Raw genomic sequence first — 15,572 nt, 5'->3', positions numbered from 1 at the left:
CATTTCAGTCACAGCTCACAATTTAGAGCACATCAATTTTCACTTCTGACATATTTATTACCTATGTTGTCCATCCCCCCCCCCAGTTGAACCCAAACCAGAAACCGAGCTTGTCATTCTTTTGATCTGTTAAAAAAAATTCACTATTTTGCATTCTAATTTAATAAGCCACCCCTGTACATACAACTATTGTGTTCCCTCTAAGTTGGGTCAGTGTGAGCCAGCTCACAGTTTTTTAGCCTCCGGCTCAGAGATTTTTGTCTCCGCTCAGGAAGGAGGGCTCCAGAGCAAACTAATTGATGCAGCAGCCAAATCGCTCGCTCACAACTTCAGTGCCAAGAGCTCACAAAGCAGAATTTTTGCTCACAAGACTCCACAGCTTAGAGGGAACATTGACTATGATATGTAATTCCATTTCATCATTCAACGAAGTCTGTGTGCCCACGAAAGCTCACACCTTGAATAAAACTTTGTTGGTCTTAAAGGTGCTGCTAGACTCTAACTTTGTTCTTCAGCAGCCACTACAGATCAAGGTGGGTAGCTGTGCCACAGATATTGTTAGTCTTTAAGGATGCGACTCTTTTCAGCCGCCACTACAGTGTAGTTCTCTCTGACGCCCCCTTTCCAGTGTATTTTTAAAATTTACTTGAAAAGTACGCAGACGGAGAGTGATTTCAGCTAACGTACTTTATTAGGTGTAGAACAAGACAACTTAAGCCGGCTCGCAGACCAGCTTATATTCCCCGTGAAACCGCCACCCATAACACCCCCCCACTTCCCAATAGGCTATTTACAGTAGCCGAGAGTTCCATAGGCTCTCGGCCGGGAACCTACCCCTGATTGGCGCGGGCTAGGATCCGCATAGTCCATTGTATCTTTGAGCGAAGCTCGACGTTTTCTCTTGACCGCATGGAGCCCAAGCTGGCCACGCGGTCTGAACTGGGTATATTACACTCCTCTTATCACCCACGCTTGGGCTTCCTCTGTGTGTGTAGTCGGCTCTGCCTCCCACGTGGCCATTTGGTGGTTGCATCCAATGCTCCCCATGTCAGAATTCAAAAGGTGCCCTCAGGTGCAGAAGGCCTGGAAACCACTGTCTTAGTCCCAGGGTCATTTCCTGCAGGAGCGCACAGGAGCGGAGCTCCGGCAGTAAAGAGCCCAGGGGGTGGGCACATGCAACAAGCCCCGCCCCCTGCTCCTAGCAGCCCTCAGTCAGAGCAAGAAGCAGCCAGGTAAGTTGCAGAGGTGCCCCCCCCCCCGGCCCCCAGGTCCAAAACAGTCCAGTGGCACTTTAAGACCAGGTTTTATTCAGGTATAAGCTCTCCCTCCTCTGCGAGGACAGATCTGCATGCCCCCCCCCCAATAGCTAGCAATCCAAAAGAGTCCAGTGGAGCCTGAGCAGTGGGTGTTGCCTTCTGACACACCTCCGGTGATGTCAGGGGGCATGGCATATGCAAATGAGTTATGCTAATGAGCTCCTGCACCTCTTCTTTTATGAAATGACCCCTGCTTAGTCCTATATGGGTCAAGGGAGCATTTCATCCCTAAAGGGGAACGGTGCACCTCCAGAACGAAAAGGGCTAGAGGCCTGCTATTGAAACAAGAAACAAAAGCCGGGCATGCAGCCAACCTGAATTCAGTGTGTTCAGGGAACACACAGATTGTTATAATGTTCTATCAATGTAACAATACTCAATTGCCGATTTCTAAAAAGAGATCCTGATGTGTGTTTGTGGGAGTGACCACATTCCAGGTGGTCAGCCGCCTTGGTCTGAAGCAGCAGGACAGATTTAGAATCCAGCGGCACCTTTAAGACCAACAGAGTTTAATTCTGGGTATGAGCATTCATGTGCATGCACACTTTTTCAAATACCATATCCTGATGTTTCACATCCTGATGTGTGTCTGTGGGGTGGGGGGGGAGAGAAAGAGAGAGTATAACAAACTTAGAGTCCAGCCAGGCACCTTTAAGACCGATGCACAAATCCTGTGTCCCCGTGTGCTCCCCGGGGCCGAATAAGGAACGCATGGTTGGAGTCCAGGGAGTGGATAAATATCTGTTTACAGCAATAACAGCGTTCCGTGCGTCTTGGTGTTTAGTCATGCCAGCCACATGACCACGGAAACGTCTTAGGACAGCGCTGGCTCTTCGGCTTTGAAACGGAGATGAGCACCGCAACCCTAGAGTCGGATTCGACTGGCTTTCGAGCAAGGGAACCTTTACCTTTTTGGCAATAACAGGAGATACAGGGCTGAGTACCTTTTGGCCCCCAGCGACACCAAGCTGTATCCTGCCATACCCTGGAAGGGCAGAAGGTCTTATACCTCATATGACATCACTTATAATTGACATTTTACAGAATTCCTAACTGGCACCAGGCAGGGGGCATCACTAGAGCATCATTTGACGCGACGTCTCCCCATTGGCGTTCTTTTCTGCTGCTCAGGGGTGTCAGTCATTACGTTAGCTTACGTGAGCTTATCTGGTCCTCAGAACAATGGAAAACACAATAAATAATTTACTAATACAGAACAATGTGGAAAACAAGAACTCTACAAGTATATTGTTTTACTAACTCTTTTAATACTAATATTAAGTTTAACATAAAGGGGGTCTCCCACTCTTGGGTTTTTAGTTAGTGTGGGTATCTTTCCTTTATCCATAGTTGTAGTTCCCCTTCCTATATATTCTTTGTAGTTTGTAGTCCTATTGAAAAAATAAAAATACCCCTCCAGGGGTTTAAAAAAAATATATAGGAAAACACTAAGGAACACTGGGATCCTTTCTGGCCCCAGCAAGGCTAGCTTCCCTCCGCCTCGCTTTGGGGAGTTGGCTGATATTGCTGCTGTTTTTGTAGCAGGAACTCCTTTGCATAGCAGGCCAATTTTGCTGCTGTTTTTGTAGCAGGAACTCCTTTGCATAGTAGGCGACACACCCCTAATGTAGCCAATCCTCCGAGACCTGACGGAGCTCTTCTGACAGGGGCTACTGTAAGCTCTTGGAGGATTGGCTACATTAGGGGTGTGTTGCCTAATATGCAAAGGAGTTCCTGCTACAAAAGGAGCCCACTAAACTTGGGTCTTGGCAGGCTTCCGTAGGCCACCTGCCATGCTAAACAAAAGAAATTATTGTTTCGAAAAGCTCATCTTCTAACTTTCGCTGTCCTTGCAACTTCCAGATGAATATTCCATTCTATTGCCTTCTAATTACATCTGCAGAGGCCTCGAATAATACTTTCTGCTTAATATAACTTCTTATACAGGAGAATGCATTTATAATATATATATATATTCTACTACGGCTTTCTTCCATCTGGGCTAAGTACCAAAATCTGAATATACTATGATTAGACTCTTATAAAGTGACAGTGACAGCTCTCAATATCTATAAGGAAGAGAATATAAAAAATCACATTCAGAAATCACATCCACTTGGTCCTCTTGTCCTACAAGACCAAGAAAGGTTTATTAAAGGCATGCCCTTTTGTGTGCAATGCATGCACCCTTCTTCAGATGCACTGGAATGGCAGATAAGGTTCCAAACTTAAGAGACCCGAACGTAACAGCAAATTAACATGTAACAGGATGATGTTCAAGTTATGCAAAGTGGAAAAAACTAAATAACTAGCAAAGCAAACATAGCAGATAAATGTCTAAAAGTGTCCCCCCCCCCCCTAATTGTGGGAAGTTAACAGAATCTTAATTATCTCCTTTGAAGCCTGGGGGGCAGGTGCATGAGTTAGGGTTAGCACACAGGACACAGTTTTCTGCACTATTAACCCTTCCCATTCTGAAGTTCATGCCATCCTATTTGTCTTATTTATTTATTGTTGTTGTAGTATTGTATTTATTATTGTATTTTTATTATTGTATTTATTAATCTGTACGTTGTTTAGTTGCTGATATTCAATTGCTTGCACTCAATTTCAAATAAAATGATAAAGAACTTGTTTTAAAAACAAAACAAACGAAAAAAAATAAGTGCAGCCCCACCGCCCAGGCCCACCCGTCGCCTAGGCAACCCCATCCCCAGTCGGGTGGGGGGTCGGCCGCTCCAGAGAAGCCCAGCCCACGGCGGCCGCTTCCGGTGAAGGGCGGAAAGGGCGGGGTCCCCGTCTCGCGGCGCCTCTCCGGCCACCGCGCGCAGGCGCGCAGGCGCCTCCCTCCCGGGCTGCGTCCTCGGTTGCCAGGGGCGACGGCGGTTGCGAGGCCGGGGGAGCGGCCCTCCTCCTCGCCGTCGTGGGAGCCGCGCCGTCCCGTTCCACGTCCCGCCCGCCGGGGTGGGGAGTCCGGAGCCTGCGGGGGGCGACGATGCCGCGGCTCGGTCTTCCCCCGCTCGAGCCGGCCGCCGGTCGGTCGGTGGGCGGGCGGGCCCGTTGGCGGCGGGGTCGTCCTCGGCCTGGCCGGTGACGCTGCCCCCGATGTTCCACGCCGGCCTCTTCGTGGCCAACGTGCTGCTGCTCTACTACGCCTTCCTGCTGGAGTACATCGCCCTCAACGTGGGCATCGTCTTCCTGCCCGACGACCTGGACCAGGCGCTGGTCGAGCTGGGCGTCCTCTCCGACCCGGCCCTGGCCGCCCCCGCCGCCCCACACACCCCCTCCGACACGGACGCCGCCGCCGCCGAGCCCCTCCTGGACGGCTACTGGGACTGACGGCGGGGCCTCTCCTGCGGCGGCCCCCCCCTTCTGCAAAAAGGAAGCCAGAAGGAGTGCGGGGTGGGGATGCTGATGAGCCTGCATTGGAGCGAGCGAGCGAGAGGCCACGGAGGGCCGGGCCTTCTTCCACCACCACCGACAGAGGGTCCTTGCCCTGGATCAAAGAGGAGGAGCGGCGCTGCGGGGTCTAGGGGAGACCCGGGTTCGAATCCGCCGCCTTTTTGCCACGACGAGTGACCTTGGGGCAGGGGGATGCAAGTGGGGCTAAATAACGACGTTATCCTGCCCCTCCTGGACGGCTACCTGGGACTGAACACCTCCCCTCAACCTGGCCTTTTCTGCGGCGGCCCCCCTCCCCTCTTCCAGGAAAAAGGAGGGACGGGGGGGGGGATGCTGATGAGCCTGCATTGCAGCGAAAGAGAGACCACGGAGAGCTGGCCCTTCTTGTCCCCCACCAGGATAAAAGAGGAGGAGCGGCGCTGCGGGGTCTGGGGGAGACCCGGGTTCTAACCCGCCGCCTTTTTGCTAGGACGAGTGACCCTGGGGCAGCTGGAAGCAGGTGGGGCAGGCCGTGTGGGTCTGATGTCATTCAGCTTCTTGTATGTGGATCGCATTCCCTTTGCTCATGCCGCGGCAGTGGAACAGACTTGGAGGGGGCTGGGGAGCGCGGACTCTAATCTGGGAGAACTGGGTTTGGTTCCCCACTCCCCCCCCCCCCATGCAGCTGCTGGCCTGACCTTGGGCCAGTCACAAGCAATGCTCCCTCTAAGTTGTGGAGTCTCGTGGGCTACGGTGTGAGCGAGGCATTGGGCTGCTGCATAAATCAGTTTGCTCTGGAGCCATCCTTCCTGAGCTAAGACGAAAATGTGTGAGCCGGGAGCTAAAAAACTGTGAGCTGGCTCACAGTAACACAGCTTAGAGGGAACACTGGTCTGAAGCAGCGAGGTAAAGTCTGAGATTTATTCCGGGTATAAGCTTTCATGTGCTTGCACGCTTCTTGTGTCTGGAGAAGTGTTGCGTGCACACGAAAGCTGACACCAGGAATAAAACTTTTGTTGGTCTTAAAGGTGCCACCAGACTCAGACTTTGTGTTGGGACAGTCGCATGCCCTCAGCTCTCACCTACCTCGTAGGGGTGTTGTGTGGATAAATGGAGGAAAGGAATGAGGAAGTTCGAAGAAGGGAAACCAAGATGATTCGGGGGTTTTGGAGCACCTTCCCTAGGACGAAAGGCTGAAGGGTCTGGGGCTTTTCAATTTTGAAGAGAGACGAGGGGGGGGGATGTGATAGAGGTTGATCAAATTATGTATGGGGTGGAGAGAGTTGACTCAGAGAAATTGTTCTCCCCCTCCCGAAATACTAGAACTCAGCAATGTTCCCTCTAAGCCGTGGAATCTTGTGAGCAAAAATTCTACTTTGTGAGCTACTGGCATTAAAGCTGTGAGCGAGCAATTTGTCTCCTGCATAAGTTAGTCTGCTCTGGAGCCCTCCGTCCTCAGCTAAGACAAAAATGTGTGAGCGGGAGGCTAAAAAACTGTGGGCTGGCTCACACTCACTCAGCTTGGAGGGACCACTGCTCAAGGGCATCCAATGAAGTTGATGGGCAGTAGGTTCAGGACAGACAAAAGAAAATAGGACTTTACGCAGAGAGTGGTTGAAATGTAGAGTGTGCTGCCAGAGGATGTGCTGATGGCCGCAGGAATAAACAGCTTTCAAATGGGATTAGGCAGATTCCTGGAGGATGAGTCTATCAGTGGCTGCGAGCCATGGGGCTGAGGGGAACCTCCACCAGGTTGTGACACACTGATCCCCTGAATCCCACAGCCAGGAAGTGACATAGGGGGAAAGGCCTCGGCCTCTCTGCCCACTGGCCGGCCCCCTGTGTGAGAGGGGATGCTGGACTGGATGGACACTCACTCGTCTGATCCAGCAGGGCTCTTCTGAGGTTCTTCTGAAGGTCTTGGCCTTTGTGCTGCTGTTGGCCCTCCAGAGGAACTGGCTGGCCACTGTGTGAGACAGGAGGCTGGACTAAGATGGACTTTTGGTCTGATCTAGCAGGGATCAAACAATCTCCCTCCTTGCCTCCTCAGGGTAGCTGCTTGGAAGGGCAGAATGTCCTGCAGAGGGGTGCACTTGACTGGTGCCCAGGTGCTTGCAGCTATAGGGCAGGATATACATTAGATAAATTATTATTATTATTATTGGGGAAACAGCTTGACTTGGCAAAGGGAACAAATGTGGGGGTTATGCTTGAAAAACATGTCGGGTGTGGAATAGCAGCCAGGGGCAGGAGCCATGAGGCTGTTTCAGATGTCACTTCTGCCACAGGACCCACTCAACAGTCTTGTATGAAGCCGCTTTCAGGCCTCTCCTTCTGCAAAGTGGGGATAACAGCTCTGGTCTGCTTTGCAGGGCTATTGTAAGGAGACAGGGTACGTTAGAGGGCTTTGCAAATGCCACATAAAGGTTAAGTATTATTAATAAGCCGCCCTGAGCCTTCAGGGAGTGCGGGATATAAATTTTTTAAAAAATAAAAAATAAATAAGTACTCCAGTGCTGGCACGTTAGTGCAGATTCTGTGACCCCACGACATGGGAGGCGATGCTGTAAGCAACCCCCCAGGGCTGTGATTATATCTTTTGTGGTACACGACTCTGGGTCCCTCTTACTAAGCTGTTTACTGTTGCAGATCTTTACTTTTGCATTTTTTTTTATTCTAAATGTGGCAAAGGAACAGCCCCAGCTACTCCTTCCCATCACCAGCCCAAGAAGTTTCAGCAAGAGATGGGACCTTTCCTATTGTCATTCATGTTGGTGTCCTGCTTTTCCTTCCACAGAGCAGAGGGGGTCGTGCATGATGTTATCCAATTATAATCTCCCCATGAGGTAGGTTAGACTAAGAGTTGACTGGTCGGATTCAGGGCCGACCAGGGTGAGATTAGAACCTGGATCTCCCCAGACCAACGCACTAACTACACCATTAGCCCTAACAATAGCCAGAGGGGTTTCTGTTGATCCCATCAGGCACACCAGGAAAATCTGGAATACTGTGTATTTACCCCCAGATTGAAATTAATATTGCATTTCTGACTGTAATTCCACCAGATGGCCTGCCAAGAGAGGTGGTGAGGGGGGGGGGCCTGGGCGGCAACCCAGCTGGCTCAGATGGGCAGCGGAACTGGGGGGGGGGTTGGTTGCCGCATGCAAGCAGAAGGCTTGAAACCATACCAATGTATCCGTGCTGCTTCCTGGTGGGCAGCAGCTGACCTGGCGCTGGCAGGGTTTGTTTTTTATTTCTCCTTATAGTCGTTGACTCTCCTGTATGTCTACGCCAAACTGACAAGGTAGGCCTCTGTTGCCATTTTTGCACGCTGGCAGTGCAGTCCTAAGCAGGATCACGCCCTTCTACGCCCATTGACTTCAGTGGACTTTGCGGGGCGCAACTCTGTAGAGAATTGCACTGGGAGAAATAGCAAAGCAAAGCCCAAGCCGTTGTGTCAGCAAGCCATGATAAAGGCGGCGGGGGAGGCCTTGTTTTGAGCCAGGGCGCCCTAGGGTTCATTAGCAGCCCCAGGAATTCAGCATGTTCACCGACAGCCCCACTTTCACACAGGTACCTTCTTATGTAAGGGCCGGTCCAATTTTCTCCTCTTCCCTGCCCCGCCCGCTGCATTTCTTATCGCTGTTCTTCTCCCAAAAGCCCGTCCGTCAGCTGAGAATTCCAGTTAGCAGAACTTCCTCAGCCCGCAAACGAATGCATTGGGGGGGGGGGGGGATGTTCCTTTTGTGGGCCATTCTCAGCATAGTGAGATTTTTCTTTTTAAAAAGCAGCATCGATCGCCTTAAGTGCTCCTTGTGCCACAACACTGAGGCTCACGGCTCAGCTCTCTAAATCACGGTTGCAGGGAATAACCCTGTTTGCTGGCATGGCAGAGGGCCACGGTAAAACGGTGAGTGAGCATTCAGAAGCCATCGGCTCCAGAAGGCCTTCGATTTGTGACGCTGCGGGGACTGCTTACCGGCTTTGTGCCTGTGTGGTTGCGGGGGAGCCACAGAACGCCGGCCTGCCGCTTTCCCGCTACGAGTGCCTAGCTTCTGATTTTTCCCAAACAGGATTTTGAGTAAGGGATTGTGGAAGGAAGTCAGGCACTCATCTTGCCTGTCTTCCCGATCCTCTGCTGGTTGTGGAAGCCAGGCCTCGTTTCAGTTTCCCATTGTTCTTCCATGAGAACCTCAGAAGAGCCTTGCTGGGTCGGACCAGTGAGGGGCCCTCTGTTCCAGCGTCCTGCCTCACACAGTGGCCAACCAGTTCCTCTGGAGGGCCAGCAACAAGGCATGGAGGCCGAGGCCTTCCCCTGATAAGAACCTCAGAAGAGCCCTGCTGGGTCAGACCAGGGAGGGTCCCTCTAGTCCAGCATCCCGTCTCACACAGCGGCCAACCAGTTCCTCTGGAGGGCCAACAACAGGGCAGAGAGGCCGAGGCCTTCCCCTGATAAGAACCTCAGAAGAGCCCTGCTGGGTCAGACCAGGGAGGGTCCCTCTAGTCCAGCATCCCGTCTCACACAGCGGCCAACCAGTTCCTCTGGAGGGCCAACAACAGGGCAGAGAGGCCGAGGCCTTCCCCTGATAAGAACCTCAGAAGAGCCCCGGTGGATCAGGCCAGTGAAGATCCCTCTAGTCCAGCCTCCTGTCTCACACAGTGGCCAACCAGGTGCCCTGCAAGGCCAACAACAGGGCAGAGAGGCCAAGGCTCCGTGATAAGCTCCCTGATAAGAACCTCAGAAGAGCCCCGGTGGATCAGGCCAGTGAAGATCCCTCTAGTCCAGCCTCCTGTCTCACACAGTGGCCAACCAGGTGCCCTGCAAGGCCAACAACACGGCAGAGTGGCCGAGGCCTTCCCTGGATGTTGCCTCCTGGCACTTTGCTGTACTGTGGGCAGGGATACATTTGGGTTGCCATCTCATGCCCCCCTACGTGAGTTCCCGATTCTTATTGGCAAGAGCTGCGAAGTACATTTTTGAGCCCTGAGCAGAAACACGACACCACTGACCTTGCACAAGTGGTGCCAACGGGATCTCTTGCTGCCAGCGGCTGTTGTGAGGCCCGATGTACCAAGGCAGGGCTTCAAAAGACCACTGTCTGCCAGGGTAGAGGGTTGTCAGCTTCCAGCACAGGAAACAAATCGAGTGCTCCAAGCCAGCGTCGTGAAATGATCTCCTTAAAGGGACGGGTGGTGGCCTGCCTAGCTGTTCTCTGCATCTGCTTGATTCTCATCTCAGGCTGTGCGAGATGTTTGCTTTGGAAAGTGAGCTTCAGGGGACCTGATTTTCTCTGTTCCCAGTCTAATCCCTACCCTCTTAACTTGAGCCTAAAGTCTTGGGAAGTTGTCCTGCAGGAGTCTTAAATGAATGGAAGTTCTCGTTCAGAGCGGGTTCATGTGTGAATTTGCATTCTGAGGGGCTGTGGCTCAGTGGCGGAGACTCTGCTTGGCATGCAGAAGGTCCCGGGTTCAATCCCCAACGTCTCCAGTTAAAAAGGGACCAGGCAGTAGGTGATATGAAAGACTTCTGCCTGAGACCCTGGAGAGCTGTGAAGAGGGGCCATGGCCTGCAGGAGTCTTAAATGAATGGAAGTTCTCGTTCAGAGCGGGTTCGTGTGTGAATTTGCATTCTGAGGGGCTGTGGCTCAGTGGCGGAGACTCTGCTTGGCATGTAGAAGGTCCCAGGTTCAGTCCCCCGCATCTCCAGTTAAAAAGGACCAAGCAGGAGGTGATGGGAAAGACCTCCACTTGAGACCCCGGAGAGCTGCAAAGAGGGGCTGTGGCTCAGTGGAAGAGCCTCTGCTTGGCATGCAGAAGGTCCCAGGTTCAATCCCCGGCAGCATCTCCAGTTAAAAAGGACCAGGCAGGAGGTGATGGGAAAGACATCCGCCTGAGACCCTGGAGAGAGCTGCTGCCAGTCTGAGCAGACAATGCCGACCTTGAGGGAGCAAAGGGGGGAGGGTCTGATTTAGTATGAGGCAGCTCCATGTGTGGGGTGACACTCAGCATCTCTCTCCTGGGGGGGGGGGCACCCTTGTGTTACTTCCTAGCTGGGCGATCTCTGTCCCAACCCAGTGCTGAAAACGGAGGCTGTCGTGCCCCGCCCAGGACTCTTGTGATAACTGTGCCCCTCTCCCTTTTCTCTCCCGCTCAGAGTTTGCTGCACATTTGGGAAATGAGCCCGGACCTTCCGGGTCCCCTCCGAGATGTGACTTAACGGTGTGGCCTTGAACGCGCATCCCCGTGAAGGAAGATGCTTCGGGGGGACTTGGTTGACGCGGGTCAGCCGGACCCAGGCGGTTGCCTTCGCGATGGCTATCGTCCTCATCGTCGGGGTTTGGACACGGTTCTGCCGGAGTCAGTGGCGCGCAGCATCAGGATTGCGTGGAGGCCGGGGGAGGGTTTCCAGCCGCCCGAGCCCCCTTGCATCATGACGCATCGCTAGAAGCTCCTCGCTCGGACTTTGCACCTCCCAGGGAATGAACAGAGAGAGCTGATTCCAGTATCCAGAAAGGTTCTTTTTGTGGGGGAGTCTGGGGTGGCCGGGCGGCAGCAGTTTCAGGGGTCCTGGGCAAAGCAAACGGGGGATGCCAGGGTTAGGAACATCCCCAGAATCTTCCGCAACATTTCAAGGGAGTCCCTCTGGCACTGTGTTAAGTGTACCACTTGGGGAACTGTTATGGCGGGCTGTTTTGAAGGTGGCTGTTTTGAACCCCTCCCCTACACATTCCTTGCAATTGGAAAACTTTCACTTCAAAAAAGCTAGAAGCCTTTCCCCTCTTCTGTTGAGGTTCTGCCTCCTTTTAGATAAACAGCTTTCCTTTTGCAGGGAATGTTAGAGGTGGGAACGGTTGGGAGCCAGTGTTCCCCGCCCCCAGGCAGCCGGAGGTGTTTCCTGGCCCTTGGGAACCCTGCTGTATTCCCGAAGGTTTGGAATCTGCTGTCCCTGTGACCCACATCGTCCCACATCCGTTTGCTGCCGCTGATCAGACGCACTTTTTGGAAACACTCTCTGATCCCCACCGACGCTTCAGGAATTCATTTCTTCACCCTCATGTTCGCCTTTTCAAAGAAGAGTCACGCAGTATGATTGTATCTGCCAAGCAGTGTTAGCAGGGGAGAAAAAAGAATGGGTTTGTAAGTATTTTTGTAGTTTTTGGAAAAGGGAAGGAGTCCTCTTGGATGATCATGCTGTTATTTTGGAAAATGTCGCATTGCCGTTCTGTTTTTTTAAAAAAGCAATATGCCGAGAGCCAGCCTCAGGCAAGTATGCAGGTCAGAGAGGATGGGGAGTTTTGTATATGGATTTATACACAAAGTGTGGGGTTAATGTCGGGCCGCTGCCGAAGGCCACCGCTGAGCGTCCATATTTGAGCTACCTGCAATTAAAATGCTTTGCGTTTAATGAATACAGTGAATGCCAAACGACAGCGGCTGCACTTGTCATGTTTTTCCCCACCATACCGTGGCCAGCTGCAAAACGCTACCCTCCGCCAACCGTTCGGAACTCACCAGAGATGGATTTAGAGAGCGCAAAGTATGAGGAAACCAAAATTAAAGTCGGTCTGCTTCCTTTGATCCTTCCCAATGTTAAAGACGCCTCTTAAATACAACAGCCGTCTGCAGTGATCGGTTTAAAATGTTTTTAAAAGAGGCCATTAAAAAAAAAATGTACTTTTCTCAGGTTTTTTTTTTAACAAACTGTACAGTAGCTCTGATCCCAGATGGGTGAGATCCAGAGTGGGTTCCCGACATATTAAGGACAGCTAAGTACACCGTTGGTTAATTCTCACCGTACTGTACTGGGCAGGCCAGACTCCCGCCACACTTAGGGTGAAATTCTGTGTTTTAGACCACTTGTTACTTCTCAGATCAGTTGAAGGAATTATTGAGTTGCATCCCTGAATGCACCTGACTGAGAAGTGCAGCAGTAGATGTCAGGATTTCATTTTTGTCTGTCGGTAGAAATAAGGCCGCAGGTAGGAGAATCCCCCTAAGAACAGATAAGATTTTAGAAAGAGTTCATGAACTGGGGCAAAACATCGGGCCGCCAGGACCGTGAAGACGATGGGATGGCAGGAAAAGAGCAGCGGTTAACGAGGAAATCTCCCCCACCAGCTTGGTGCTCTGTGAGAACTCCAACTTCCATTCTTTGTCAGGAACAGAATGAGCTCCCTCAGTTGATTCCAAAGAGTGTTTTTAAAAGGACGCCGGGTGGCCTGGACTTGCTGCCCAGGCGGGGGTCCTTGGGGAAGCAGCAGAATGGAGGAGAGCTCGTTCTCTTGTGGAGGAAGCACCACAGGCAATGTCAGTTCCTTGTCCGCCCGGGACGGATGCCTGCCAAGTCAAAAACACCCGTGTTTTTTTTTTTGTTTTTTTAATTTTATTTATTTTCCCCATTTTCCATAAACACATAAGGAAGTCCATAAATATTTACACATTTCATAATAAAAAACACCCGTGTTTTTTAAAACAGCTTCCTTCCCAGAGTTCCCTGCAATGCTCCGAGTGTCCCAAACGGAAGGGGTTTTCTCACTGTCAGTCAGCCAGGGGGGAGAGTAGCAGATGGCGACGTCCTTTCTGGATCAAAAAGCCGCCTCCGCTCCTAACAGCAGGTTTCCTGTTACAGCCCGTCCCCTTGGAATTTGTCCCCCGAATTGATCAGAGGTCAGCAAACCACTTCCTCCGATTCCAGATATCACTGTGGGTCCCGGCCCCTCCTCCTGTGCTGGAGGTTCAAACTAGGGGTGTGGATTCGGCTACAGCCGAACTGGAAAAAACACCCGAAAATATACCTTGTCGGCATTTTAAACACGCCTAGGTTCCCTGCCTGCCCTTCTCCAGTGACAGAGAAGGGAAGTTAGGGAGCAGAGGCTTTCCCTAGTCAATTTCACGCCCAGCTGACTGGCCAGCAGTGAAATTGACAGGGAAATCTCTAGAGGCTACCAGAGGGAAAGGAGGCATTTTAACAGGCCTCCTTTCCCTCCGGTGGTGTAACTGGACCCAAATATATTTGGGAATACCCAATATAGCCCCAACCTGAATACCTTACTGGCAGGGGTCATTTCCTGCAGGAGCGCACAGGAGCAGAGCTCGGGCAGTAAGGAACTCAGGTTCCCCCCCCCCCCCAATAGCTAGCAATCCAAAACAGTCCAGTGGAGCCTGAGCGGTGGGTGTTGCCTTGTGATACACTTCCGGTGATGTCGGGCTGAGTCATGCTAATGAGTCATGCTAATGAGCTCCTGCACCTCTTTTTCTACTAAATGACCCCTGCTTACTGGTATTTTACTGGGGAAATTCGGCATTTACCGATATTTTCTGGGTCTGATTTACCCAAAGCCGAAAAATACCGGCTTTTTTTTTTGTTTTGCACACCTCCTAGTTCAGATGAAACACTATATGTTATGCCGAACTGAGGAAGGTGGTGGCTTATCAGGGGTGTGATAAAATATATCAGGCTCCTTCCCCCGTCCCTCCTTAGGGTTCTGCCCCCCAGAGGATGTGGGGCTGCAGTTTTGAAAAGAGAAACGCTGCTGTGCGCGGGTCCCCACGTACCGACTCCGCCAGTATTCCCTGACAAATAGTAGGACGGGACAGGAATTCAGCATCTCCCTGCTGGAGCCACCGACAGCAGGGCTTCATACCAAAGGCAAGAGCGTCCTTGATGTGGGCCCAACCTAGTGTTCCCTCTAAGCTGAGTTAATGTGAGCCAGCTCACAGTTTTTTAGCCTCCAGCTCACACATTTCTTGTCTTGGCTCAGGAAGGGCAAACTAATTTTATGCAGCAGCCCAATCGCTCTCTCAGAACTTTAATGCCGGTAGCTCACAAAGTAGTATCTTTGCTCACAAGACTCCACAGCTGAGAGGGAGCCTTGGCCAACCTCATCACCTGGCTTACCTGGCCCTAGAGCGATCTGATTCGAGAATCCAGCTGCCGAAGGTGCTTGAGAATTCCGTGGGGGATCTTGGGGTTCCACAGCCTAGAAAAGCAGTTTGCAGAACAGAGAAGAATTAAGGCTCTGAGTCCCAACTCCACAATCCAAGTCTCCTGCAACAATCCCCGAAGCTTGCTGAAATGGGAGACAGCCGAGGGCTTTGGGGGACCCGGGGTCTTCGTTCAGCAGGGTGAGGCGGCCCACCCACACGACCTCTTCCCTTCAGACACTACCAGGATAGCCTCAGAGAAACTGCCACGCGGCAATGACTGACTCACGGCTTTTGCCAAACCTGCCTTTCTCCTAAGGAGGATTCAAGGCAGGCGACAAATTCTGAAACACGTGAGGGATAAAGCCGACCAAATGACACTGCACAGGGCATGTGATCGATGGGGTATTTCCGGTCAGCTTCCTTACTCTCCTTTCCAAGGACCAGGGAAAGGATTCTCTGCCTAAGAGGACCTCCATGGATAAGTGTGACGGTTAAGAGAAAAAAATCCCCACACGTGATAATGCAACTGTTAAAAAGAGACTTGGGTGGAATACAGGTTGGGGCTGTTTGAAAACAAGAAGCATTGAGCCAAAATGGGTTGGGGTGTTTGTGTGTATTCACACATGCATCCACCTTCACCGGCTTTAGCATCCAGTGTTAAATTGCATGTGCGAACTAGACACTTTTGTGCTTCCTTATGTCGGCTCCAGGACTGTACATTTTGTTCAAAGGGGACAGTTCGCAACTGAGGGTCTTTGAGTGTTAAGTATTCAAGTGGCTTGCAACACAAACACGTGTGGACCCACACGACTGGCAGACTTACGCCACGCTCTGTATGTGGGGGCATTTCCTCAGGCTGTCGGTCAGACGCTGGGCCCCTGCTGCGGTGATCTTGTTGCACTGAACGCTGAAAAAGAAAAGGTGTTCCCACTGTTAATTTGGAGGAGG

The 15,572-nt window shown here is 51.7% G+C and overlaps 2 protein-coding genes across 2 annotated transcripts in view; one reads left to right on the top strand and one right to left on the bottom strand.

The window, feature by feature from the left end:
• The first annotated feature begins 1,976 nt into the window (after positions 1 to 1,976).
• Positions 1,977 to 12,632, top strand: DEXI (Dexi homolog (mouse)). The gene is made up of 3 exons (XM_015409878.1): positions 1,977 to 2,030; positions 4,191 to 5,217; positions 10,852 to 12,632. The coding sequence occupies exons 1-2, from the start codon at positions 1,977 to 1,979 to the stop codon at positions 4,653 to 4,655; spliced, it is 519 nt and encodes a 172-aa protein (XP_015265364.1). The 3' UTR covers positions 4,656 to 5,217; positions 10,852 to 12,632.
• A 1-nt stretch (position 12,633) lies between these two features.
• Positions 12,634 to 15,572, bottom strand: part of CIITA (class II, major histocompatibility complex, transactivator) — a 60,196-nt gene continuing 57,257 nt past the window's right edge. Inside the window, exons 18-20 of the mRNA XM_015409877.1 lie at positions 15,448 to 15,531; positions 14,596 to 14,677; positions 12,634 to 13,034 (exon numbers count right to left, since the gene is read on the bottom strand). Of these exons, the coding sequence (XP_015265363.1) occupies positions 14,602 to 14,677; positions 15,448 to 15,531 (160 nt within the window). The 3' untranslated portion in view covers positions 12,634 to 13,034; positions 14,596 to 14,601. The remainder of the gene's footprint in view (positions 13,035 to 14,595; positions 14,678 to 15,447; positions 15,532 to 15,572) is intronic.

This window comes from Gekko japonicus, unplaced genomic scaffold (genome assembly GCF_001447785.1).
Source record: "Gekko japonicus isolate JY-2015 unplaced genomic scaffold, Gekko_japonicus_V1.1 scaffold78, whole genome shotgun sequence".
NCBI classification, from domain to species: domain Eukaryota; kingdom Metazoa; phylum Chordata; class Lepidosauria; order Squamata; family Gekkonidae; genus Gekko; species Gekko japonicus.
Note: the sequence above shows the minus strand (reverse complement) of the source record. Positions and strands in the feature narration are given on the sequence as shown.